This window comes from Catharus ustulatus, chromosome 1 (assembly GCF_009819885.2).
Source record: "Catharus ustulatus isolate bCatUst1 chromosome 1, bCatUst1.pri.v2, whole genome shotgun sequence".
Lineage (NCBI taxonomy): Eukaryota > Metazoa > Chordata > Aves > Passeriformes > Turdidae > Catharus > Catharus ustulatus.
Window position 1 is genome coordinate 159,041,927 of NC_046221.1, and position 25,818 is coordinate 159,067,744.

The window sequence follows — 25,818 nt, forward strand, 5'->3', positions numbered from 1 at the left end:
TAAGACTTTAATTTAACATCTGTTTTCTAGTTATAGGGAGAAATCAATAAGATTTTTATGGATTGCATTGCAGCTGTGAGATTTGGTCTCATGTTGGCAGTAGATTTATAACAGTGAATCTTACTTATGCTATTTATTATTACATTATTTCTAGCTATATAGAAGCATGATAGAAAAATTGGTACCTGTGGATTCTGCCCACTCAAATTGAAATCTGCAATATCTCCTATTTTTCCCTTTTCTTGCTTTCTTCTTTAGCTAATCTTTTACTACAAAGAAATAATACTGCAAGGCCAGTGAGAAAAAAATGCATTCTGATTAGTTCAAACACTCCACAGGTCCCTTATCAGTCATTTTATTCAAAAAGATAATTTTAATACAAAAATTTCAATAGTATTTTCCCCCACACAATTAAGACTTTTATCATCTTCTCCTGCTATTGAATAGAATACTTAATAAGATTTCTTTTAGTGGTTTTTTTCTGACTTTTATATTAATTCTCAGTCTATTAGTGTGTGTCTGTGTGGGTGTGAGTCTGTGTTCTGAACTGTCAAAGATAAATAGAAAAGACTACAATGCATTTATTCAAAATTTTTTTAAAAAGTAATAGCACTTCGGTTATTTCAAAAATATGGGATGTAGATGGACTGGGTCTCATACTGCTTAATCCTGCTTCTGTCATTCACAGAATCTGTTTCAACATCTGATTCTTCTTCCAGTCCAGATCAGAACATGGTCATTTGAACAGGACAATTTATGAAATGTCTGATTAAATGTTCAAAAACTATCCAGATCCTCCCAGAATCAAAGATTTTTGGTGTTTTATTCCTTTCTCTCTTTCTGTGTGCTTGTAAGGGAATAAACATTACTTTCAGCAGAAGTTAGTGTCATCAGCCTCTTCAACTAGCTAGTCTTTGCTAGGGGAAAACAGGACTACCTGGTTCTACTGGAAAATAATTCACATCCTCTCTGCAGAGAGGTGAAGGGAATGAGTGCTAGGGAAAAATTCTCTTTGAGGGATGACAGGAGGTCCTGAGAGCAGATCATCCCTGAGCCACACAGTGTCTTGCTGGTTGTGTGGATTAAAGGGTCCCAGTCCCAGTTTCCCTGGAAAAGTGTGCACTGAAACCTCCATCTGTGCCGAGTTCTTACAGTGCTGGAAAGTGTTTTAAATGTGGAAAGTGAACACAGCTAACTAAACATCACAAACTCTATTTTCCAGTGGGAAACAGACCAAGTTTGCTCCATGTTCTTGTCTCCAGTTCAAGGGATTAAGATGATTAAGTCCACAATGAAGTCCATGCTCACCTTATGTCCAAAGGGTCCTGGCAAGCCTGGTGGTCCTCTTTCCCCCTAAAATGACAAAAGCAAACCCAGAAGACAGTCACCATCCAGCCAAACAGGAGCCTGGTCTTTGCTAGAGTCAAGGCAGCAATTCTCCCACCACTGCCCTCCTGAGCTCACACCATCCTGGCAATATTTTACTGACAACAGTAACCAAATTAAACAATCTGCTAATTGGACAAGAATTAAAAGCTTTTAGGGAACTTCCATCAAGCTAATTATTTTTGTACTAGCCACAAGGACAATGGCTACTCCTTGTGGAGGTCTCTGTTTTCAATGCAAATTTCAAAAATACATCTTCAGTTCTGACTTTTTTATGTACAGACAGGATCTGGAGGATTTTCCACAGGCAGGCCTTCCATGGATTCAGGTAAATCCATGCTCTCCTGCAGAAGTCACGCTTGCCTGTCTCACACTGAACTAGCCAAGAACAAAGCCTGCCAGCAGTACCTACCCTTTCACCATCCTTGCCCTTCCCAGGCAATCCTGGCTCTCCAGCACGTCCTGGCTCACCAGGTGGTCCAGGTAAACCCACTTTTCCTTCTTTTCCAGGATCACCCTGTAGAAGAGAAGCCATCAGAACTCATTAGAATACTACAGACAATTACCATCTCAGATCTTTCATTGGAACTGAAAGACATGGATTTTTTCCTAGCTCTCACCTGGATTTCTTTTGGTATCACAGGAAACCCTCTTTAATGGGAATTACTTTCCTTCAGTAATCTCAAGGCACTTGTAATTTCCATCAAGGAAAGTAAAAGAAGACTTCAAAACGTTTCAGGAACCAGCTACATGTGGCAATGTGCTCTCTCCATGGAGTACACCCCAATCTGAAGTTGTCAAAATTGGTTATCCCTGCTGTGACACTGAGAAATGTTGGAATGTGCCCTGATCCCAGCCTGATCTTTGCTTCCCATAACCCTGCCCAAGTGACACCCAGCAGCAGCAGTAGAAATGGATGAATCTGGTTGTGATGGCTGCATCTGACCCACAGTGGGCTCAGGGGAGGCAGATAACAACCCTACAGGCAAGAGCTGGCTTGGGAAATGTGCTCACCTAACCATAGTGCTGGTCAAGGTCTTCACAAATTTGGGAGGAACTAGCATTTGTAACCAGCATGAAAATATGAGCCAAGCATCTTACAAGAACAGTGGACAGCCCAGGGCCTGCAGTGGGCTGCATGCCCAGATCTCCCTTTGAGCATGGATACCTCTCAAGATTACCCCTCAAATTATCATCTTATCACGTCAGATACTCAGCAAACAAAATGGGAATAAATGTATTTGAAACTTTGGTTAAGTGATATAAAGGATTGGTTGCACACATATAATGCTTTAGACAAAATATTGATAAAGTTTGGGACTAACTCTGGATGCAGCCACACCTAAATTCCTCTCTGAGGAACACAAAGGCCTCATTCCTGAACCTCATGACTCAATGGAGGGATCTCCCTGACAGTTCTGTCTGTCCCTGTAATGCAGTAAATAATCAAGTGTACCTTGCATCGGATCTTGTTAAACCACTGTGGCATTTACCACTGAACTTTGTTAACTTGGTGTCTTGTATCAATAAAATATACTGCTGCTTCCTTCTTGTGAGTGAAGTGCATCACTCTTTCTGCAGCACTGAATGAGAAAGCCCTTGGTCCCCACATAACCCCTGGGGTAGAGTTCAGTAATTTGGAAGAAGATTTTACTGTAGGAGCTGGGTTTCATTCCCTTTTAAGCCCCAACTACACAGATGCAGGGGATCATGTTCCTGATTAATCAGTCCTACTCCAGAAAACAAAGATCAGGACTCCAGCATGCTGGGCACTCCAGGGTGCATGATCAAACACCACCCCCTGACTTCAGAAAGCTCATGAAAGGGGACAGCAAGCCAGTTTTCCTTCCAGCCTTGGATTTACAGTGGTGAATGGGATTTTCTTAAAACACCAAATGCCTGCTCTTGTCCTCAGATAATCAGGACAGCAAAAGACCACACTTGTGTGGCAGTGACTTCACTATATCCAGTCATATCTCAGTGGTTTATTAGGTAAACTGCAAAGTTGTAACTGAGTGAAAACCTTACAGCACGTGTAATAAGAGTTCAGACAAGATGAATTAATGAACCCATGTAACTTAACCATCCATGTACCCATGAAATAATTTCCTAATTCAGACTGCATCTGTCCCTATCACTTAAAATGCTCAAGAAAAAAAAGAAACAAACTGATCAAAGAACCAACTCACCTTTTCCCCCTTTTCTCCTGCCTTTCCTGGAAGTCCAGGGCCTCCAGGCACACCCTGGAGAGAAAAGAACTTTAAAGCTTGGAAGTTTTTTGCAGGCAGTACTGGATTTTAAACAAAGGGGCAGCCCCATGGGCTCAGTACAGTTTATCTCAAGGATCAGTGTCAGCTCTACATTTCCCAGTACAGAAAATCTGTAATCCAGAGAACACTACAGAAGAGCTGTATAACAGGTCCTTAAAGGAGGAATTTCTTTTTCAATATCAAAAAAAGCTAAACAGAAAAAGCAGAAACTGAACTAGTACCAGATTTGTGCATTCCACTAACTATTTCTTCCATTTTGTGAAATTCTCAGTAGTTCCCAATATGTTACCAACAACCCCCAATCACCACCTCTGTATCAGAGAAGCCAAAAGCCTCCCAACACTGGGAAATGTAGCTGTGTTCATTTCTTCCTCTATTTCAGTTTTCAATCCTTTTAACATCTTGGCAGGGCTCAAAGGACTCTGTGTCAAAATATAGATGATTTAGAGCTCTAAATTAAGTACTGTAACTTCCTAACCCACCAAAACATATTTTAGAATGGTACTCCATTTTAAGATGTGAAATCATGTCTTGGCACCATTTAGATTGGATTGACCTCAGAATGGATGTGATAATTATTTTCCTTTCTGCACCAGTAAAAATTATTTCTAACTACATTGGCTTTTATAGGTAATATATTGGCATTACTGGTATAGAAGTTTGCTTAATGGAATATGAAATTGAAAAGTTCTTCATTTGCAATATTACCTTTCAGTTTGAAATTAAATCACTACATTAATATAATTAAATCAAATGTATCTTAACAATTAGCAGAAGGGCAATTTAGGTTTTCTTGGATTGCCCAGGTAATAAACTCTGGTCCTAACAGTGCTGTGTTCTAAATCCCTGTGCCTGAATACTTCATATCCTGAGGTCCAAATGCTGTTTTTCACCTGCTACAGTCTAAACCCAGTGAAACCCCAGGAACTAGAAAGAAAAATCACCCTGGTGGTGCTGAGAGTAGACTTAACCCAAACTATTTAGCAAATATGAAAAGTTTTATCATGCACAGATTAATAGTGGTGATGAACCCCCAGGCAAGGGGGACACTGCATGGATTTCAAGGTCTGTAGGCTCAAAAGCCTACATGCTTTCATAACAAAACTGGGTGTTTACCATGCTATTTTTATATCAAGAAATCTTATTTACAAAAGGAGAGGACAGATGAAAAAAAGGCAAAGAAAACAAAAACAAAGATACAACAAACATTGAATTCTTCCTCTTGAAGAGTTGGCAGCAAAAATTGCTTTTGACAAACTGGTGAGGAATGAAGCAGCTCTGTTCCTCTCCTTGATAAAATGAATATAAGACAGTTCATGGATATACCATTCCCAGGTGCCTCCAGATCTTTCAGTTCAGCCATAAGAAACAAGCTTAATGAAACACAGCCTTTTGAACTTCATAGTAATCCCCACGTAAGGGAAAACTAAACACATTAAATAAAGAAATCAGGGCACAGATGGGAAAACAAATACACTGGTGCATACTTACCACATTTCCTGGCAAGCCTCTTGGACCTGGGGGCCCTGCTGGTCCACTCAAACCCTGTTTTAGCAAAAATGAAGTGTGTGTGCATATATAAATCACAACTTGTATCACCATAGGAACAAGATGTTCCAAGTGAGATTGGATTTCATGTCAGACAAGGTGTTGTACATCAAGAAGGCAAAAAATAACACATTTGTTTGAAACGTTTTTAGTGTAAAAAATAATGAACAATACCAAACAGATGAAGGCTCTCTTTGGGAGCTTAAAGCTACCTTCTATCTAAAGAAATCCTAAATCTAACTCAGACACAGGAAGAAAAGTCTGGGTCAGAAACATCAGCACAACCGAGGAAAGAATGTTGACTTATCATAAAAAAAATTTAGGTCAACAAAATATGCTTTGTTGACAGTTCTATCTTTCTCTGCTGTGGAGACCAAAACTGAAAACATTCTTTTCCACTAAACAGGTGAAAGAGCCTAAACCATCCACAGTGTAGAGTTTTGAATTGCACATCTTCATCCATTTGCAAGTCAAAGCTTTGCAGTATGAAAAAGTCCATGTGTGCCTCCAAAATTTCATGGGAGCATTAATGGACATGTATTTGGGGATTTATGTTCCCATAGAGATGCATGTGTGGGGTTATCAGGCTATATTCAGAGGTTTCATAGAATTATAGATTTGGCTTGGAAAGGACCTTTAAACATCATCTGGTTCCAAACCCTCTGTCATAAACAGGGACACCTTCCACTAGACCAGCTTGTTCTGGGCAACTTGTGCCAGTGCTTCACCTCCTTCACAGGAAGTAATTTCTTCCTAACACTAATCTAAACTCACTCTCAGTTTGAAGCCATTCCTCCTTGCCCTATCATTCTATGCCCCTGTAGAAAGTCCCTCCCCAGCTCTGTTGTATTTCCTCTTTAGGCATTGAAAGGGGCTCTAAGATCTCCCTGGAGCATTCTCTTCTCCAGGCTGAAACACCCCAATCCTCTCAGGCTTTGCTCATAGCAAAGGTTTCCTCATTTCTGTGTTATTTACAGTCACTGCTCTATGAGCAAACAGAAACACTCAGAGCAGCAGCAGCAGAGAAAGGATGGCAAGAAAAGAGAAGGTGCCTGCAAATACCTGCATTTCCAGATCATTAACATCCTCTGAGCCACCAGGTTATACGAAGAAATAAAACAAAAGAATGGGTTTTCATGGGATGGTTTTTGCCACTTTTTTTTCACCCCTCCTCCTCTCCAAAACACTAAGGTGTCCCTCAACCAAGAGTGAAAGACACATGAAAACAGTCAGTTCAGGGGTTAGAGTCAAAGCACTCCTTAGGGACAGTGTCTAAGCACAAGCCTAAAAGAGAAAACATGAACACAAAGGTGGAAGAAGAAATTTCACTGCTCTAGGATGCATCATTTGGATTTCCTATTCCTTCCTTCTCTTAGTCACAATCACCCCCTCTCTCAAGCATTATTTCAAACAGGTATTCAGTGTTTCTTCCTTCTTTGCTTGCACAGAAAGTCTCTGGCCTTTTATTCAGCTGCAAAGGTCTTATATGCTCTCACAATAATAAATCTGGACTGGAATCCTTTGCTGTTCCTAAGCACACAGACAGACAAGAACAGCACTCCCTACAACAAATGCCTCATAAGAGGTGTGGGATGATTCTTCTGGATGAGCCAGTATTTAAAATAAAAAATAGAATTGACAGAGAAGCCTAAAAGCAACCATAATCTCAAAAAACAATTCCTGCTGCTAATGAGCAGTGAGCTCCCTGCTCCAGCTGGCTGCCTGAGCTGGGCTGACATTGCAGTGCAGTCACACTCAGAAAAGGGTGTTTTGTTACTCAGGGAGAGATTTGAGCAGGAAAAGATGCACAATCCTGAGCAGGGCTGAATGGGGCATTGATCTGGCTGGTGCAGATGGTGCTGTTTGCCCACAAACAGCCTCTTCCAGCTGTGGATCAGGATGTGCCCTGTGCCCAAGCAGCCTGGGACTGCAAATCCACAAGATGTCGATGTCAGTGTCCCTTCAGTGTGTTACTGCCAGGGAAAATGCTGCAAGGGAAGCTGTTACTCACAGTCTCTCCAGGGGCTCCAGCCTCTCCTCGGGCTCCTTTCTCCCCCTTTGCACCCTGGGCAGAAAGGACAGATACCAGCTGATTAGACATGGAAGGAGATCTCTTGCCAGACAAAAAGGCTTCAAGATGCCTGAATGTGTACCAGGCAATGGTTTTTGTTAACCAATTCACAGAGGAGTTAATGGCTCAGGAAACAGCTCCCAGCTCTCTATGCAGCAAGAAAAAGAACTATAAAAAATGAAACCCTGAGACTTAAGAAGAGTTACAATCACTGATCAGTTCAGATCCTGTTTCTCAGCACAGGGTGCTGAAACTTGCAGGTATTCATCTGGGTGAAACTCCTTCATATCCTCAGGCCTACCAACTACTTAATCTCCAGTTGAACTTTGATGGTCTCCCTTCACAGAAGACTTGCCTACAGTTCTGAAATATAAACATCAGTCATCTAGAAATGGTAAAAATAGACCCCCATGCAGAGGGTCTGTGCTAATCACACATATCAGAGAGCCCCTTCTGAAGAATTTTTGCAGGACAAAGTCTACTTATGGAACTGTCCCCCATTTAGCAGATGTTAGTTAAAAGTTGCATGTCATTACTGTGTTTTTTCTTGAGTTTTGGTGGGTTTGGTTTTGTTGGTTTTGTTTGTTTTGCTTTTTTTAGTTGTTTTAAATTTTTGTTTTGTTGGTTTCGTTTAGTTTGTTGTTCTTTGGAGTTTTTTTTTTTCCCGAACGCTCAGGCTGTCATCAACCTCTTTAAGGTGTTGCCCAAGTATTGCTGATTGTATGTTAGGCACAATCCATATGATGGCAGAGTGAACACCTACCCACGTTGAATGGAAAAACTTCAGTGTTGATTTGAAACAGTTTTGTGTGACCCAATAGATTTTCTGAAGATGGTTGAGACCACAGAACCACTTCACATGAGCCATCACTCATTCTAAGTCAGATGAGCAGGGGTTGAACCTGAATTGCTCTGCAATGTTTTGAAAATGTACTGCAGTGACAAATCTGCAAGATGTGTGGTTTGGTAGCAGCAGTACAAGATGCCCTCCTGAAGGACCATGAAGCTGGAGGAAGTCTCTCAGACAATACTGATCATGCTACAAAAATACTGAATTTTTGATCTATTTTCCTCCTGTTGTCCTGCAGTCCAAACAGAAGTAAATACCTCTGCAGAACTCCCTGAGCTTATGACAGTGAGAAAAAAGAACTGGGCTGCTGGCACATAGGGGAAGGATTATTTACAGTGATACAGACACTGAGGGCATCCACTCCAGTCATGTCAAAGATTTTCTTCAAGGTCCCTCTTACCTGTAATCCTGCAGGTCCTGGCACACCTTGCTCACCTGGGACCCCAGGTAATCCCTACAAAACAGAGGGAGAGATAAAGGAGCTCCTTCCACTGAGAGAAGGAAGTGTGATTTTTAAACAGGCTGTCACTGCACAGGGCTCTGTCTCTTCTGGGAGCTCCATCCAGAACAAGAGAGTCCAGAATACAAATGCAGTACCCAAATGCACAATTTAGCTGGGCTACATCACTTCAAAATCCCTTAATAAATCCTGCACATAAATTACTGCCAGTCAAGCTTGTCTAGCAAATCCCACAGTTCTCTTTTCAGCTCCTAAAGCCCAGAACTATAGATTAGGTGCTTAAACTCCAGTAGTCATGCAGCTTCCTCTACAGGCAGCACAAAGATAAGCACCACTGTGGCTATTTCTGATGAGAGAAGCACCCCAGTTAGGAAGGAGCATGTCCCACCCTCTCCCTCCAAAACTGACCACTCATGTCCTCTCCTTGCCAGAGTTCAAAGCCAACTGAAGAAACACTTGGCTGTACTTACAGGTTCTCCACTCATTCCTCGATCTCCTTTGTCCCCTTTTGGTCCAGGTTCACCCTAATATAAAACAATAACACAAAGAGAGAAATAAAAGCTATTTCCAGGGCTGGAACTTACACTAGTCCTGTTTAACAAGTGGGCTGTTTCAATCAGTTACCCATTTCTGACACAAGTAGCTTTTTCAAAGGATTTTGAGGTCAATGAGTCAAAGCTGAATGCCACACTAAGACATGGAGATCACTGGCTAGACTTCTTGGTCTGTTCTGATACTAACTGAAAAAAATATTCAGCTTACAAGGAGAACATTTTGCCCTGACACAGAAGACTAGCTAAGAATATATCCAAAATCACAAAATTAATCTCTAACATTTTAAAAGGCCACAGGATGTAACCAGTAGCAAAAGCACCAGTGCCACTGCACTACCCCTCTGTAGGGCCACAGCCCTACTGTCATCCTACAGCAATCCCAGGAAAAGACAGTTCCCTATTCCACCTGAAAAAGAGAAGTGTTCAGTGATCATCTGGAGCATTTCCAGAGGTGTGCACTACACAGCCATTCCTGAGCTCTAGTTCTACTAACATACATTCATGCAGATTCCTCTCCCTCCTGCAATGTCTGTACATTTTTTCATGCACCACCATCACTGCCTAATAAGATTAATTTATTCCTGTTCTTCCTCTTTACAGTAAATTGAATATGCATTCAGACAGAAGTTCATCAGCCTTGTCCTGTGGTCTAGAGCAATAATCAATAAATCCATATTTCTGCTTTTTATAAATTGAAAAGGAAAGCACACAATTACGGAACTAGCTGGAATAAACCAGGCACTACATGAATACTCACATTTGTATATTGTTATGAACGTATGTATTCAGGCAACAGCAATCATTGCTTATTCATTATTTATCATACAGAGTGTTTCAATTATGCAATCAAGCAAGAGTAAGAACATCAGTGATTTAAGCTACACACACAAGTAAGGAATAGTGATCAGCCCAAACGTAGAGCCAGACAAATCAGCTGAATTTTATTTACATCTACTATTTGCCAATCATTTCTGCAACACCTGGGAATTCACAGTCCATTTTCAAATGACTCTCTAACAGACAAAATAAGTGTAGCTGCATAAATATTACTTATGCTTGTCTTTATTATGCATTATGAATAAATATTATCATCTGTGATAAATAATGGAAGGAATTTTACTCTACAAGTAGCATCCCATTAGATCGACATTTAACCAGGCATTCCCTGATGCCATCTAGTGTCCTTCTCAAAAACATCAGGATCACCTAAAGCAGCTCAAGCCAAGGGTCTAAAGCTGCAAAGCTGTATGCTTGTGCCTGCAAGTCGTTTTGTGCAATTGCATTTCAAATTCTGAAACTCTTTTGAGAGAGCAGACACAGGTCAGCACATTTGTAGGCAGGGAAGGTGTTGCTGAATGGGAATAGGGATGTATATTACCAGGGACAACAAAACTGCAAAGGGAAGAAGTAACTCAACAGTAAAGGGGGAAAGTTTTTAAGATTTTCTTTTCTTCCACTTTTTCCTTGATACCTGATTTGCACAGTAGTGCAAAATCAAACAGCCCCAAACATGAGCAAAGGAAGGATTTCTTTGTAGAGTCCTACAATGGTTTGGGGAGGAAGGGACCTTGAAATCATCTAATTCCAACCCCTCTGCTATTGGAAAGGATGCCACCCCCCAGTCCAGGTTGCTCAAAGCCTCATCCAACCTGGCCTTGAATATTTTCAGGCATGGGGCACCCACATCTTCTCTGGACAACTTCTGTCAATGTCTCAGCACTCTCACAGTGAAGAACCACTTCCCAACTGCCCTCTGACAGTTTAAAGCCTCTGATCATCTCCAGAGCTGGATGTAGCACTCCAGGAGGGGTCTCAACAGAGCAGAGGCGTAGAATCACCTCCCTCGACCTGCTGACCACTGCTGCAGCCCAGGACACAACTGGCTTTTGTTAACGCAACCCACCAACAAATCTGCCTACAAGTCCTCTCAAGTTTGCCAAATCCATGACTCTCTGCCAAGGCTGCTAACATTGCCTGCTGCTGCTGGCCACTGGCAGCTGCTCTTAATCCATTGCCACCCACTTCTTACCCACACCTCAGTGCACAGAAATGACACAGTGACAGCTGCCAGCTGCCAGCTGCCTGGCCTAGAAGAGGACTTACAGTTTCCATGACCTGCTCTCAGCAGTGTCCTTCTGTAGTCCCAATTATGCCTCAGTAATTCCCGTGCTGCTTAAAGGAAAGCAAGTGCAGAGAGGGCTCAGCTGTGCCTGGCCACAGTGGGAGATAGAAGGCAAAGTGAGGAGCCACCTCTTTTTTTTACTGCTTTAGCCTCTTTCCAGCCATTACACCTGACCACTGTGGTTCTCTTGCCCCTTCTCCAAGAATGTTTCATGATCCTAACTGACTAGCCTAAATATATATATGTGAAATAGCTTCCTGGTACAACACAACACCCACTCAGTGGGAAGCAATGGCAAGGAGTGGATTTGGGAGAGCACATGACAACAGCCAGCACCCTGCTGGTCCTGCCACCTCTGTAACATTACCCAGGACACTCTTCCCAAGGCTCATCACCTCCTTCTGACATTTTGATTTATACACCTGTACATCCAAGGTAACTGTTCTTACCTTCCCTTCCCCTCCCTCACAGTGCTGTGGTCAGAGCTGTGCTGTGGCAGGTGTCACCACAGTCATTTTGCACATGGAGAAATCCCAGAAAATGGAACAGCTCACACACTTCAAGCCTTTTGTGTCTTGCAGCTCATTTACAAGAGCAATGTACTCAAAGCAAAAGAAAAAACTCCTTCTGTGACTATAGCACTACAAAGGCCACATAAGATGTCCTTGTTCTGCATGTTTCCTTAGAGTGTGTGTATATATATATATATATATGTATATATATATATGTATGTATGTATAAGCATAGCCTTTGAGCAAAGGGGAAAAGCAAGCCAAAGAAATCTTGTCTCTTTTTCCAGTACTATTTCACATCCTTATTTCCTTCCACAGCCTCTGAAGAACCTCACATATATGTTTTCTTTCTCATGGCACTCCTACAGCCCACCTCTGCCATTCATGAAACCTCCTGATCCATAATAAACTTATTTACAGACCATGCTATGTCCTTTATTTCCCACTAGGTGCTGCAAATGGGAACTAAATCTTCATTTTAAACTCTGTTTAAGAGGCTGGGATAGCACACAGCTCTGTCCCAGCCACAGCTGGCTCAACTGCTGATCTTACCAGCACAGCTTTGGACGTCTCATCATAGCTGGTTACAGTGAGGAGGAGCCCAGAACCAGACTCAATCTGGGTTCTTTACTGAAAGCATTTAAATAATGCAGAAAACACTAAGGGCTGTGTGTCTATCAGATACAAGAGGGGATAAGCCAGAGGCCATAGTTAGAGATGTTACTTACAGGAATCCTGGGGTGTGGGGTGAAAAAGGCTGTCTGGAACAGAAACCAGAGTGTTAGAAACAGGATAGCCTATTTTCCTTAAAATGCAGTTTACATATACTTCTGTCATTACAGATTGCACATTCCATACATCCATAAGTAGGTTTATGAAAGAGCAATGCATTGTAACATCTGGGTGTTTGGAAAGAAGCCCACAAATATCTTGCATCTCCCAGAATATCTGAAATATGAACATAAACTCAAGACTATCCTGTGTGTGCTACCATGCTGAAAAAAAAAAAAATCAATCTTTAAAGTTTATAGTTATTTTACTGCTAGAAACCTCCAGCTCACTTTTCCACTTAGAGACATCTTCTGTATTATTAAATTTCCTGATACCATGATTGAGCTTGGTGTGTTCTCTCCCTGCTTTGTACCATGTACATGAAATCTCAATGGGAATACATAGTCATTCTGAAGGAGTAGCCACAAAAAGAAATGATAAAGTTTTGTAGAAAAAGACATTACCCTTTCTCAAAGTTGATAAAATTTTGAAGAAAAAAATGGACGTTGATGACATGAAGACATGTCAAAAGCACTAGCAAATTTTAACAGCTGAAACAGTGTCCTGGTTCCAGCCCAGATCACTGGGAGGGAACATGGCTAAGACATTGTGTTATTCAATACCACCTTATGCCACTGCCAGGGGTGGAAGAAAGGGGTTCTTTAGAGAAGAGAAGGATGTCCCTTCCCATTGGAGCAAGCGAGGCAGATGGAGCAGTGGGATAATGCTGGTCCTGGCTGGAGGGACGTTTTGGGTGGCATGGCTGCAGTCAGCTCAAGCTCCACACTCCCTCTCTTGTCCACATTTGTTATTAATATTATTGCTGTTATTGCTTGTTTTCTTATCTTATTGATTTTACCATAAATTGTTCTTATCCCAACCCGCAATCTTTGCCCTTTGTGTTCCCAGCTCTCCTCTCTGGCCACACACGGGTGGAAGAGGGAAGAAGGGGAAGTCAGTGACCAGAGGGTGGTTTTGGGGGGGTCAGGGTGCTAAACTGGGGAATACCATTCCCAAACCATGACAAATAGAAATTATTTCTCCCTACAAACACAGGATAGAGCAGTGACACACATCTTCCCCATGTCCAGCCACATTGTACTTTGCTTGTGAGCTGCCTTCTCTGCCTTTACTAACACAGACTCATCTTTGGTGTTGTGACTGTGTCATTCTTGTCTGATACATGTGGAGACTTTCTACACAAAGCACCATGATGTGCTCTGGCACAGACTGAGGCCCAATTAATGGCAGGGAATAAATTACACCTTTTTCTCCATTGCTGTGTCAAGGTCTTTAGGTAATTTTCACTAACAGACCTTGATTCAAATTTTCTCCATAATCTGTGAATGAGGCAGCTGTATCCAGCAGTGGTGAGGAGAGTTCAACAGAGGATGTGTGCCATGTCTTGGAGGATCTGTGACTGGCCTAAGTCCTCCAGTTGCAATGATGGTGCTTATTCCAAGCTCCTTACTCAGGTTTTCTTAGAGGGAACTCAGAGATTTATTTATTTACATTCAGTGGGTGCTGATTTAACCACCAGTGAACTTCACTGTTATTATATTCAGGCTCACCAAAGTAACTTTGCATCTTCATTTTGAAAGTAATAAACTTATGTATCCTTGGTCTGTTTTTGCAGAGGCAGAGGAAGGTACAACCTCACAAAAAAAAAAAAAAAATAGAAAGACCAAATACATCTTGATATTGCTTCTCTGAAACAAAAGGAGATAATCTCAGAGTAAATAGGTCCCAAAATTTCTGCAGAGAAGTAAGAAACTGGAAAATAGTTACTGAGGAAGTTATGTGGAGGAAGTGCAATGATGCCTTGAATGCCTTGAATATTGATACAGCACCAAACACAATCTTACTTACTGTTCCAGGTAAGCCTGGGGGTCCAGGGGAGCCTGTGTCACCCTGGAGAGAGGGAAAAAAAATGTAACCAATTACATGAAAAGATTCTCAAATAAAACTCAGCATTATCATTTAGAAGATGCAGCACTACCAAGTGAGATGTAACACAATCTCCCTGCTCAAGTTCCACTTCTGGACAAAATTTTTGCTGTCCTTGCTTTGTTGCAAGCAGGATTCTCGTTCTGTTGTCTTCATCCCTCTATGATTTTTTCACTGACCCGACTTCACAGGTTGATGAATTTCTAAAGTTGTCCCATCCAGTTTAGGCTACTGAGTCTAATTTGCTTTTTAAATTAAAGTTGATCATAAGCCTTGATTGAAAAACGTGTCTTAGCTGAACTTCTTTCATTGATTAAAAAAAATATAAAATCTTGTTTTTCATTAAATATTTAAGTTGCTAAATCCAGTTCTCCCCTAATTTTGAGTTAAAGTTGTTGCTGGAGGATCTCCTGAGCACTGGCATTGACCTTCCTGTGGGCTGTGCTCCACAAACATCTGTCCCCTGACATTTGAAAGCTAAGAACTACCAACAACACTTGTTAACCTCCAGGCACAGGAGGTTCAGCTGCCTCATTGACGTCAGTGGACCACCCATAAAGAATTCCCACCTCCACAGGTGGTAAAAGTCACCAATAAACTGAGGACTGATGGAACAACCCACATCCTGAATGCTACTGCCTCTTTATAGAGGGCAGATTTTCCACTACACACTCACAAGGTCAGTGCTTCTTCTTCATGTTCACAAGGCTTGAATTTAAATTTTGGTGGACATTACCTTTTGTCTACTTCTCTTACTTTCACTGAAATTAATAGTGTTGTGATGGTAGTAGCCCAGACTGTTCCTTAAGTTATTGTTCTATCCTCCATAGATAGGCACAGAAAACCTTTTATATTTTAGTTATAGGCTTATTTATATCAGCCAATTATAAAACTGAAAAAAGAGAATATTTTAACAAAATAAAATAAAATTAAACAAAAATAAAGAAAAATTTCCTTGAATTAATGAAATTGTCCTTAATTTCATCAGATTTCATTGCTCAATAAATTATTGTCTCCATACCACACATAGCTATTTCTGCTGCTTCTCTGTAAAGTTCAGATAAGTCTTCCAAATTTTCTAGTCTTCCTCTAATAGCCTCCTCTATCACTTGTTTCTGCCCCTTAGTCTGTTTTCCTTTCTTGTCTCAGGAAGATCATGGTCATTTCATGTCTTACCTTTTCTCCTCTTTCACCTTTCATTGCCGGGAGACCATCTCTTCCTTTTTCTCCCTAAAAGCAGGGAAAGGAAAGCAGAAAACATTCACATTTTGATTTGAATGCATCAGCTTCACTAAAATATTTTACACTCTCAGGTATTTTATCTGTCTTCCAAGACATAGAGCAAGCAATTAAAAATGTAACATTTTGAAGATGGCTTCAAAAATACACTATATTTTCAAAAACAATGAGTATCAATTGACTTCACAGAAAGAAAAGCACCAACTCTAAAATAAGCTGCTTGTAGAAGATCCCACTTCCTGATGCAGTTGTAAAAAAGCAGAGGTTTTTTTTTTCCAGTTGGAAAGGAGAGGCAGAAAAACAGCAGTTAAGACCCAGAGTGAATATTAATTTTACTATTTTTGGTTTGGGTTGGAAGGTACCTTAAAGACCAGTTAGTTCCAACTCCCTGCCATGAATACATTCTGTATCCTGTGCTCTACAAGGCATATAATGGAGTAAACTTCATGGAAAAACCTCAGTGGATTTTAGATCCTTCTTGATGATATTCCAGTATGTCATCAGTTATCAGGATTACAAACCTCATTTACATGGTTAAATTTACTGTCAGGCCCCTGACACAAGTATTTCCTGGTATGAAGATCTCTCCAGAGTTCTGCAGCAACCCAGAGGAAGCAGCAGACACCAGGACTCGGGTAGCTATCAGAAAATAATTCCACCATTCAAAGCCTTTTCCAGAGCTCAGTGAACGAGGCAGATAAGTAATTTTTTTTGTTGTTATGAAGAATTTTAAGTGTCCTTAAATCAGGCAAGTAAGTCTGAAAGGGAGTTCTGAATCTAATCTCTAGAGTCCCTAACTATTCCTACTGCCTCACAAGCAGCATAGCACAGTTCCTCACATTTAGATAGACATTGCTCGTTAGCACCTCTGTGTTAATTGGGAACAGTCACTAGGCAGGGAATTCCTTTTTGGGTACTTGGTAACCTTGGTGCTTGCCAATCAACTGCTCACCACAGCCATCACACCAAGGGACATTATTTAGGGACACTCAAGGTAAGTCCTCCTGATGCTAAATGGCAAAAAGAAAATCAATTTATGGCTCAAAGTCACTCACCCGGTCTCCTTTTTCTCCTCTCAATCCAGGTAAGCCCCTAGGACCAGGAAAACCTGCTTCTCCCTGAAAATAAAACAAAGTGTGTGAAATCTGAATGATGTAAGACAGACCCTGCCTGAGTTTTCTCATGAGATTGATTGTAGACGCAGTCTGCTGAGAGAGAACAAGCCTAGTTTGATTATCAAATAATTTCTTAGTTTTTATAAACCATTACTTAAAGCAGTAATTAAGATTTCTCTGTTTTTCGCTTGTTAACTGATGCCACAATTTAGGACATATTTCCTTCATGCTGCTCTGTAGGAGGACCAAGCAAACAAATGAAAGCAGGAAAAAGAAATAAAATCTGACTTTTATTTTCATCTTTAATGATCTGGTGTAGTCTGGAAATGCAAAAACTGCAGTGTATTACTGTGAACAATACAGATGTCACCTGATGAACAGATCTAGAATTATCTGAGTGCACTACTGCACATTTGGATTTATTTCTGTTTGAACATTACCTCTGAGTTTCTGCTTTACAATACCTGTTTTTACCTGGAGTAACTATGATCTCTGTGTCATGTGGTTTCTCCTAAATATATCAAGTACTCTCAAATTTAGCTCCCAGTTGACCCAGTTTGTAATCTGAAAATAATGTGGTTTCCTATTTATAATTCTTTTCTATCTGAATTTACAGTGTGATATCACTAAAGAGATCAGTCATTGACAGGACTCAAATTCACTAAGTCTTGTACAAATACTGGACTAAGAAAAGGTGATCCCTGCTCTAAAGAGATTATCTTGGGTATAGGGAGAACAGAAGATTATCATGGTAGAGTGGTAGAGGTGCAATGGTCTGTAGACAAAATCAGGTGAGGAACAAGATGCTGTGGTAACTGAGGATGACAGAATATCTGGATGATGTTGGCAGAATTTTAAAGAAAGGGACATTTGGTGACAGATGGAGTGGTGCTTTCTCAGAGCCACTGTGGGATCCTGGCTATCATGGAGTCATAAAATGGTTTGGGTTGGAAGGGACCCTAAAGATCTTCTAGTTCCAAACCCCTGCCATGGGCAGGGACACCTTCCCCTAAACCAGGCTGCTCCAGTCTGGCCTGGGACACTTCCAGGAATGGAAATGACAATGAGATCCCAGCGATTCCAGAGATTCAGAGAACAATCAGTGCATCTAAAATTGAAGGTGACAGAGGAGAATTTAGAGGAAAAGTTTAAAAATGGTGTAAATTTAGCCTCTGAAAAGGTTCTGAAGCAAAATATCAGTGAGTTTTTATGAGCTCAAGGACAAAAAGGTAATGCAAAACAGCCAGTGTGGATTTGTTAAAAACTAATACCAAACCCAGCCAGTTCCTTCTCTAGACATAAAAACTAAGCAGACAAAAAGAAAGTATTTTTCTGATCTATCTTAACTATAGTAGAATATCTGACATAGGCCAACGTGATGTTCTCATCTGTAACCACAGAAATGTACTGCAGAATGGTCTCTGGAGGGTGGTGTACAACTCAATGAAGAAACAGCATTCATATACCTGCTATTAGAAACTTAATGTCAAAATTCAGAGGATATACTAAGTCCTCTCAGGGACAGCACTATCAACTTACAACAGGAAAGAGAACATTTATGAAATGGGGAGAACATCAGTGTGGAGAGAGGGACAAGTGTCTTGGAAGGTGGTGGTAAAATTCAGAACAGCCCTGTATGGGGTGATACCTGGGATACCAGGTAAGGATACTTTCCTGGGAACTGAGTGATATCTATAAGGTAGATTATAAGGACTTTTGAAATAGCAGCAGTATGATCCAGACTCTCAGGGTGGGGTAATTGTTATTAACTTAATGAGTGCCTTATCCCAATAAACCTCAATTTGTGTCTCAGACTTGTAACCTTATTCCGTCAATCACAGAATCATTAAGGCTGGAAAAGACCCTAAGATCAACCATAAGTCCCATCCATACAACTGCTGCACCTTCAATCACAGATGCAAATTACATGCCCAGACCTTGTCACTGGGAAATGGCTTTGTTATCTCATGTGGTCACTTGCTGTTTTGACAGGTAGGGTTTGTTGTTAAGAGTGTTTTTCTTGCTCACCTGTTCACCAGGCTGGCCACGGCTTCCTGGTTCACCCTGGAAAAACAAAAGCAAATCTATAACGTTGTAAGGACTTGACCTTTTTGTAAGAACACTTTCTAACTGGCAAACTGTGGTCCCTACTGGTTCATTTTATTCTTCCTACATCCCACAAGGCTCTGAAATTGCCTTTTTGATGGCTTGGGAACACAGACTGCAGGGGGCCAACACCGGTCCAGGTTAGACCTCCCTACATTTGGGCTTGAGAGAGGAGCATCAAACAAGGGTTTTGGAACACCATGAAAATCACTGAACCATATCTACTCATCCCCTTATGTCTCCAACTTGAGATAAATCTAATTCTCCTGACTTCAGTATAAGACCTTCCAAAATCACACCTTGGTTGACTCAGTGGATGCAGCACACTATGAAATACAATCCCTTACCTTAGGGCCAGCTTTTCCAGGAAAGCCTTCCTCACCCTTCTCCCCCCGTTCTCCCTGCAGGGAACACAAGAAGTCAATATACAAACTACTCTGGTGTTTGTGCAGCACATTTGCAATAAAATGGTGAGGAATATTTTAACTCAGCTCCTCAGGATCAGCCTGAGGGTGTAAATGGAGTCATAGGAGAATATGCTTATTGTAATGTTTTTCCATTCTAGTGCCATTTGCAATCACACCTGCAGCACCCTACTGCAGAATTTCTGCAATAACACAATCACGGTAACATGAAAGATGTCCATAGTGAATTATCTGGAAAAACCACCTCCATTCAGTTTCTTCAAACTGTATGGGGTTATAAAGTTAGAAAGTGTTTTTTAAAACCATAAAATTTTGGTACTGGAGCCTTAGCCACTGGATCCATTGTGTAAATACTTTAAAACTGATCTTCCAATGTGGATGGCATCAGCATGGACAGCAGAGGCTGCAGTGGCTGAAATGTGGCTACATAGCTAGGAAGAGCTAAGTACTACAAAGATGTGTAGATAAAATCTAAAGTTTATTTAACATCAGAAATATGTTATGGGCTGCAAATTCCTCACCTTTATTCATCAATAAATGGGAGCTGGGGACTCTGCTAGACCTAGGATCAATTATCAGAAGAAAGAAAACCTCTGCTAATGTAATCCAAGCAAACAGATGGTTATGAGCTGTTTTCTTTAATATAATCATCATCCCCAAAACCTAGTTTGGCCTTCGTGGCCAAAACATGGTACATTTCTTTGACCCTTATTTGCAGGGGGATGAGAAGTCAAGCATCTCCTATCTCTGCATTTACTATCTCCCTTCTTCCAATGCAGAGACAATGGAGGAGACAACTCATCTTCCCAAGCCACAACTTGGAGAAGCTTTCAATTGGGGCATAAGAAGCAGGAAATAATAAAGAACCAACTTTCTGCCACACAGACCTAAAGAAGGCTCAGGGGGATTGCATCTCTACTTTCCAGCCCTTCAGGGAGGAAAGGAAGGAACATCTTTGGAGCCTGCTACACTTCTTTGTTCTTCTTCTTTGTGCCTTGGATATATGCCTTGACTTCCAGAGTCACTGGATTTCCTGACTGATTGTTTGCAATGCCCAGCTGTGTTTTTCCTGCTTCCCTTGCTTGCTCACCCCAATGATCTGCCCAGGTAAGTAGCTTAATCCCAGTGTCTGTGGTGTCACTTGCCTTTTGACCTGAGAGCCCTGGAAGCCCTGGAAATCCATCCTTGCCAGGCAGCCCCTAAACAAGAGGAACAACATAAGCTGTAAATGCCAGTTCTTTAAATTGTTACCAACAAACTCAGTGTAACTATGCTTAGTTCATCCCCCCCCCACCCATCTAAGTTTAATAAAAGGAAAATCCCCTCATGCATTTTGATGTTTTTTCCTACTGTGTCTCAAAAGGCACAAAAATTCTCACTCTGTATATATTTGCTCTGCCCTTTCTTCCCATATCCCAGTTTTAGTGAATGACCACTGGATGTCAGCATTGTCACAGAGAAACTCAAGTACAGAGCTTTTTATGTACTGAGGATCTTTATTTTTTATGTATCTTACTTACATTTTAACTTATTCTCTATAAGCCCCTATTATCTGTAGCTGTAAGTATTTTTTAGCATCTACTTCTCCTTTTAAATCTTGGTAATTTCTTATACAGTAGATATACACTTTAAATTAAATTAAATTATATAGCACATAGTGACAGAGTGGTTCAGCAAGATAAGAATTAAAATTACTTCCTGTAATGCATTTAAAATGGTGAGATAAAGTTTTCTTCCCTTTTCCATGTGTCATCCACACACACTGCAAATTTGTACTAAGTATTTAATAATTCAGATTTTATAACTTAAGACCAACAGAAATTGCTGCTCTCTGCTAAATCTGAGATTTTAATCATGAGTTATTTGGCCTGATTCAGGAAATTCCAGGTTTGGAAAAACAATATTGAGTCAAATGCAAAAGGAATCTTGAAAAGTATCATATAAAGAAAAAATATAATGATCTAACTGCATAGGAATAGTGGGGCTGCACCTGGTAAAATTCTTATTCACAAAAGGTATCTGAAATTAATTTCTGGATTAAAAGTGACAGTATTGGAGCCCACGTTAAAACCTTGCATGCAGACAAGGTGTGGGAAACAAAGCAGACTTGTGAATTAAGCTATCTGAAGTAATGAAGAGCTTTGAGGTGAGGGAACCAGTTCCTCAACACTTACAGCTGGTCCAGGTGGTCCAGGTTTACCAGAAACTCCAATCTCTCCTGGCAATCCCTGAAAAATGAAATCAGGAGAAAAAAACAAATCAGTATTTCTGTTCTATGCAGGGATGTCACTGGAGATTGCTGCTTTCAATTGAAGTGCAGTTTTCCCTTCCACTGCAGTCAGGTCACTGCCTTGGGAAGCCCTGGAGACTTTGAATTATCCCCAGGAAGCATCAGGGTGGTTCCAAGGCTCAGCAGGGAGAAGCTATGCTCTAGGACCAGCTGTGGCTTTGCAGTAGAGAAAATATAAGAGAAAACACACATTGCCACAGGCCTTAACTCTGTTTCCTCTGAAAACCATCACCTAAAATTTTCTCCAGCTGTTTTTTCTTCTCCTTGATATAAAACAAAACCCCTCAAGCTCTCTTACCGGTGGCCCAGGCAGTCCCGGGGGTCCAGCAGCGCCTGGGGGCCCTGGAGGTCCCTGCAAGAGAGGAAACAAAGCCAGTTTATCAAATTCTCTGGTAGCACCTGAAAGCCTCAGGTCCTCCCCTGTGTAATAGGGGCCCTGTAGGAAACAGGCAAAAGCACTGAGCTTTATTTGCTCAACTTCTGCCCAAAAAGTGCAAGATGCCAAAGCAAGGGACCATGAACAAATAGAACATCATCTTCTTCTCAAGCCACTGCTGCCATTGCTGCAAGGGGAGCTCCATCCTCCACTCCAGTACCAGAGAAGGAGCTGAAGACCATCAGTGGTCCCCTACAACACAAAGCTTGACCAGTGGGATTCCTTGGAGCATCCAAAGTTAACCTTGATTCACGTTGCTTCAAAGTGAGTAATTTACTTCTGAAAAAAAAATAAAATTATGAGAGCAACCAATGAAAGAGCAGGCTTGTGGTTTCAGCTTGGGTTTTTTGGGAGGTTGGGGTAAAAAAACGAATCCAAGAGTGTGGAGAATTGCTGCAATGACTCAAGTCTTTTAAAACAAAATGTGCCACCATTTTTTTTGCTTGACATCAACCTGGCAGGTAGTAAAAGGTCCTCACAAACTCATAGTTTGATGAACACATTCAGTTGGAAACAACATTCTTACTCATTTTCCTGCAACAGCTGCTTCTCTTAGTCTCAACAGTCACCTGATTTAAAGAGGGATCTATTTTTATGCATCAAGAAAATTGCTAAATTTGACTTTCTATGAGAGATTTGTTTAGAGCATTGACAAATCTTAGTAGATTGTTTGAGATACAAAGGTGTCTGTTACTTCCAGCTTCTCCTGTAGACAAGACAGGATTTCTTCTATGCTCAGAATGAAACACGTTAATGTATTTTTGGATCAGAACCTCAACAAACACTGTGAGAAATGGATATATGACTGAGCTGAAATTTTACTCTGGCTTCCTCTTTCTGTCTTTCTAACATGAAAATCTCATTAATTTTCAGTTTTCAGCATAAGAGGAGTTCTGGGGTGATTGTACTTAAAAAACAACAAACAACTCCACCCAAAACTTCTGTAAAGATTTGAAACTGAGAAACTGATAGAAAATGGCCAGACAGTATTTTCCCTGTCATCATTCAATATAAAGGTATTACGAGCCACAGATCAATATCAGCATTTGTTTTTAATGAAAAATGTAGATGTTGAGAAGAAAATGGTGTAAAAAAGCGAGGAGAGGATCTGTTTGAGGCATTATTGGCAGAGATGGCAGACAAGTGATCTTATAAAATACATTTGCTAACTTCAGCCAGGAGCTTAGACAATCTCTCACCAATAGATGGGGCAAAGAGACCAGGAAAGGATCCTGTAGCTGCACTTGCCTCATTGCAACTCAGAACAGACATGGAGTTATCCTGTCAACAACACTCTCACTTGTAAAGTGCCTCAAATCTGAACACAGCAAAACATCTCCAGAAACATGTGCCTTCAGATGCACTGATGCTGATGATTTCATTCCTGGGGAGTCCTGCAGTTGGATCCTGCACATTAGGATTGTACATCCATCAGGGGATACTTGGTCCAAGACCATCCTTCACTTAAAAACATTTCACCATTCAAGGAAAAGGCTCAACAGTCCAAATAAGCCCATCACTAGAGAAAATACTACACAGACACAATTTTGTGCAGACATAGCTGGATGGGGCAGACACCAAGGACATGGAAATTCTGCTTGGCCCTACTCCACCTCTACAAGGCATAGCTGAGAGGCCCTACAGAAGGTATGGGCTCCAAGAAGGGACTTCCATGAAGAATGGGGGAGTACTGGGAAAGAAAATAAAACTTTAGAAAAACAACAAACTGGTTCAGATTGGACTATGTATACATTTACCTTTGCAGGCTTTCCTTGACAACTCCATCAGCTCCTTCCTAATGATTTAATTTTGTTCTCTTTCTGTCAGTAAATGAACTGTCTCCCACCAAGAAACACATATCCTTCCTAGCCCTACAACAAGAACTTCTATCAGGAGGGGAAATCTCCACTCAGGAGCCAGTCTCAGCCCAAGCAATCCCAGTTATGATGTGTTACCCACACAGTGAATTGGCAGGGATCAATCTGATCTAAAAGCAAAGTCTTACTCCAGTAATCTGTCAGCAACCAGTGCAATCCCTAAAATGGGAAGTGCTACATCCTCCTCATCCCAACTCTTTCTCCCAGTAACTCTTGGTATTCTCACTATCCAAGATAATTTCCAATCACTCTCTTCAACTTTCCATATGCTAGACCACAATAACCTCATGCAACCTTAAGTCCTGAAATTGAATCCCACTGATCCTTTCCCTAAATTGCCACTAATAATTCAATTGTCCTCCAAGAGATAATCACCCAGGATATCATGCCCAAACTGGTTTACAGGTAGCCTCACCATGTGTTGTACTACAAACGCTACACCCACTAATGGGAAGCTCTTCTGATAAAATCTTCTCTGAGGTGGGCACAGAAAGTACAGTTTTTTGGAGTAGCCAGCAGTATCCCCTGGAGATGCTCAGGGTGCTGGCAGCCTGCTCCAGCTGACTGCACACAGCAGTGCATCTACTACACTACTGGGCTTCCTGCTTTCTCCAGCCTGGGCTACAGCAAGGGATGGGACAAAGTGAAATAAAATGGCAGAAATACATCATAAATATCCATTATAGAGCATTCCCTTTTGCTGCTCTGCAGAGAATTTCTGTTTCACTTGTATCAACATCTCATATTTCAGCTCTTCTTTTGATTTCTGAGTATAATTCAGAGCAAGTGATATTATTTTTAAATATTAGAATTCACCAAACTGACAGAATCTATTTATATTTTAAAAAACTCATAAAACTACAACAGTAGGACTGTGTGTAATGTTTACTTCAAAAAATCTCTCACCATCTGTTTTCTTTGCTTCCATTTTTAAGTGAATCCAGATTGAAGCACCTGATTTATACAAACACCTTTTCAATGACTATTTGATGAATTATACAGATCAGAGTCCCTATCCCAAATCTAGACTACAGTGTTGTCCTGTTAAAACCCTGAACCAGAAGAAAATAATCACAGTGTGTATGGTTTTTTTTTCTGGCTGACATACACTCTGGTGTGTGCTTTGTACATGTTAAAGCAAAAACTGATACATGAAAACTTGATTTTAAAACAGATCTACACAAACTCACTTTGGAAAACAAATGCAAAACATGGAATTTTTTATTAAAATGCTCAGACCAGAATATTTCCAAACTGTTGTTCTGAAACAAAAATATTTCAAATGTTCATTAAAATCCAAAATCTAAATATTGTGTGTGGTTTGGGATAGGACATCTAAAAACATTGTGGAGGGTGGATTTTTCAGGCTTGTTTCATCCAGACCCATTCCTTAGGCAATGTAATGCAGTGACAATGCTCAGGAAAGAAATCTGACACTGTTCATATTGGAGACACAGCTGTGTCTGTCCTCCAGAATCCACTCTCCAGTGCTCTCCTCTTTCAGTGTACCCTGCTGGAAGATGGGCTGGGAAAGGCAGGGATTTTAAGATTTAGGTTGTGCACCCCCTAAGGAGGCTCTGAGAAGGAACAGAAACCTTTGTCTGTGACTCCATCAGAGGCTGCTTGGCCTAAATTTCTTTTCCATGAAAGAGGGATGACTAAGTCTTAAAGGGAGGTGAACAAATAGCATTCCACAATGAAAACTGAAGTCTGATGGCTTTCCCAGACACCTGAAGGCAAAGCCTACACAAACATATTTTCTGTGTATTATCCCATGCTGTTGTCTGGATTCTGGATGACAAAGGTTTAGATAAGCCCTTAACCCATATTAAAACAGAT

The 25,818-nt window shown here is 40.9% G+C and overlaps 1 protein-coding gene across 1 annotated transcript in view; it reads right to left on the reverse strand.

The window, feature by feature from the left end:
* The window catches only part of COL22A1 (collagen type XXII alpha 1 chain), a 231,592-nt gene that overhangs the window by 50,369 nt on the left and 155,405 nt on the right, over positions 1 to 25,818 (reverse strand). Inside the window, exons 24-39 of the mRNA XM_033078454.1 lie at positions 21,965 to 22,018; positions 21,551 to 21,604; positions 20,522 to 20,575; positions 19,299 to 19,352; positions 18,874 to 18,909; positions 16,786 to 16,848; positions 15,668 to 15,721; positions 14,414 to 14,455; positions 12,502 to 12,534; positions 9,056 to 9,109; positions 8,526 to 8,579; positions 7,216 to 7,269; positions 5,148 to 5,201; positions 3,576 to 3,629; positions 1,799 to 1,903; positions 1,309 to 1,353 (exon numbers count right to left, since the gene is read on the reverse strand). Of these exons, the coding sequence (XP_032934345.1) occupies positions 1,309 to 1,353; positions 1,799 to 1,903; positions 3,576 to 3,629; positions 5,148 to 5,201; positions 7,216 to 7,269; positions 8,526 to 8,579; positions 9,056 to 9,109; positions 12,502 to 12,534; positions 14,414 to 14,455; positions 15,668 to 15,721; positions 16,786 to 16,848; positions 18,874 to 18,909; positions 19,299 to 19,352; positions 20,522 to 20,575; positions 21,551 to 21,604; positions 21,965 to 22,018 (864 nt within the window). The remainder of the gene's footprint in view (positions 1 to 1,308; positions 1,354 to 1,798; positions 1,904 to 3,575; positions 3,630 to 5,147; positions 5,202 to 7,215; positions 7,270 to 8,525; positions 8,580 to 9,055; positions 9,110 to 12,501; positions 12,535 to 14,413; positions 14,456 to 15,667; positions 15,722 to 16,785; positions 16,849 to 18,873; positions 18,910 to 19,298; positions 19,353 to 20,521; positions 20,576 to 21,550; positions 21,605 to 21,964; positions 22,019 to 25,818) is intronic.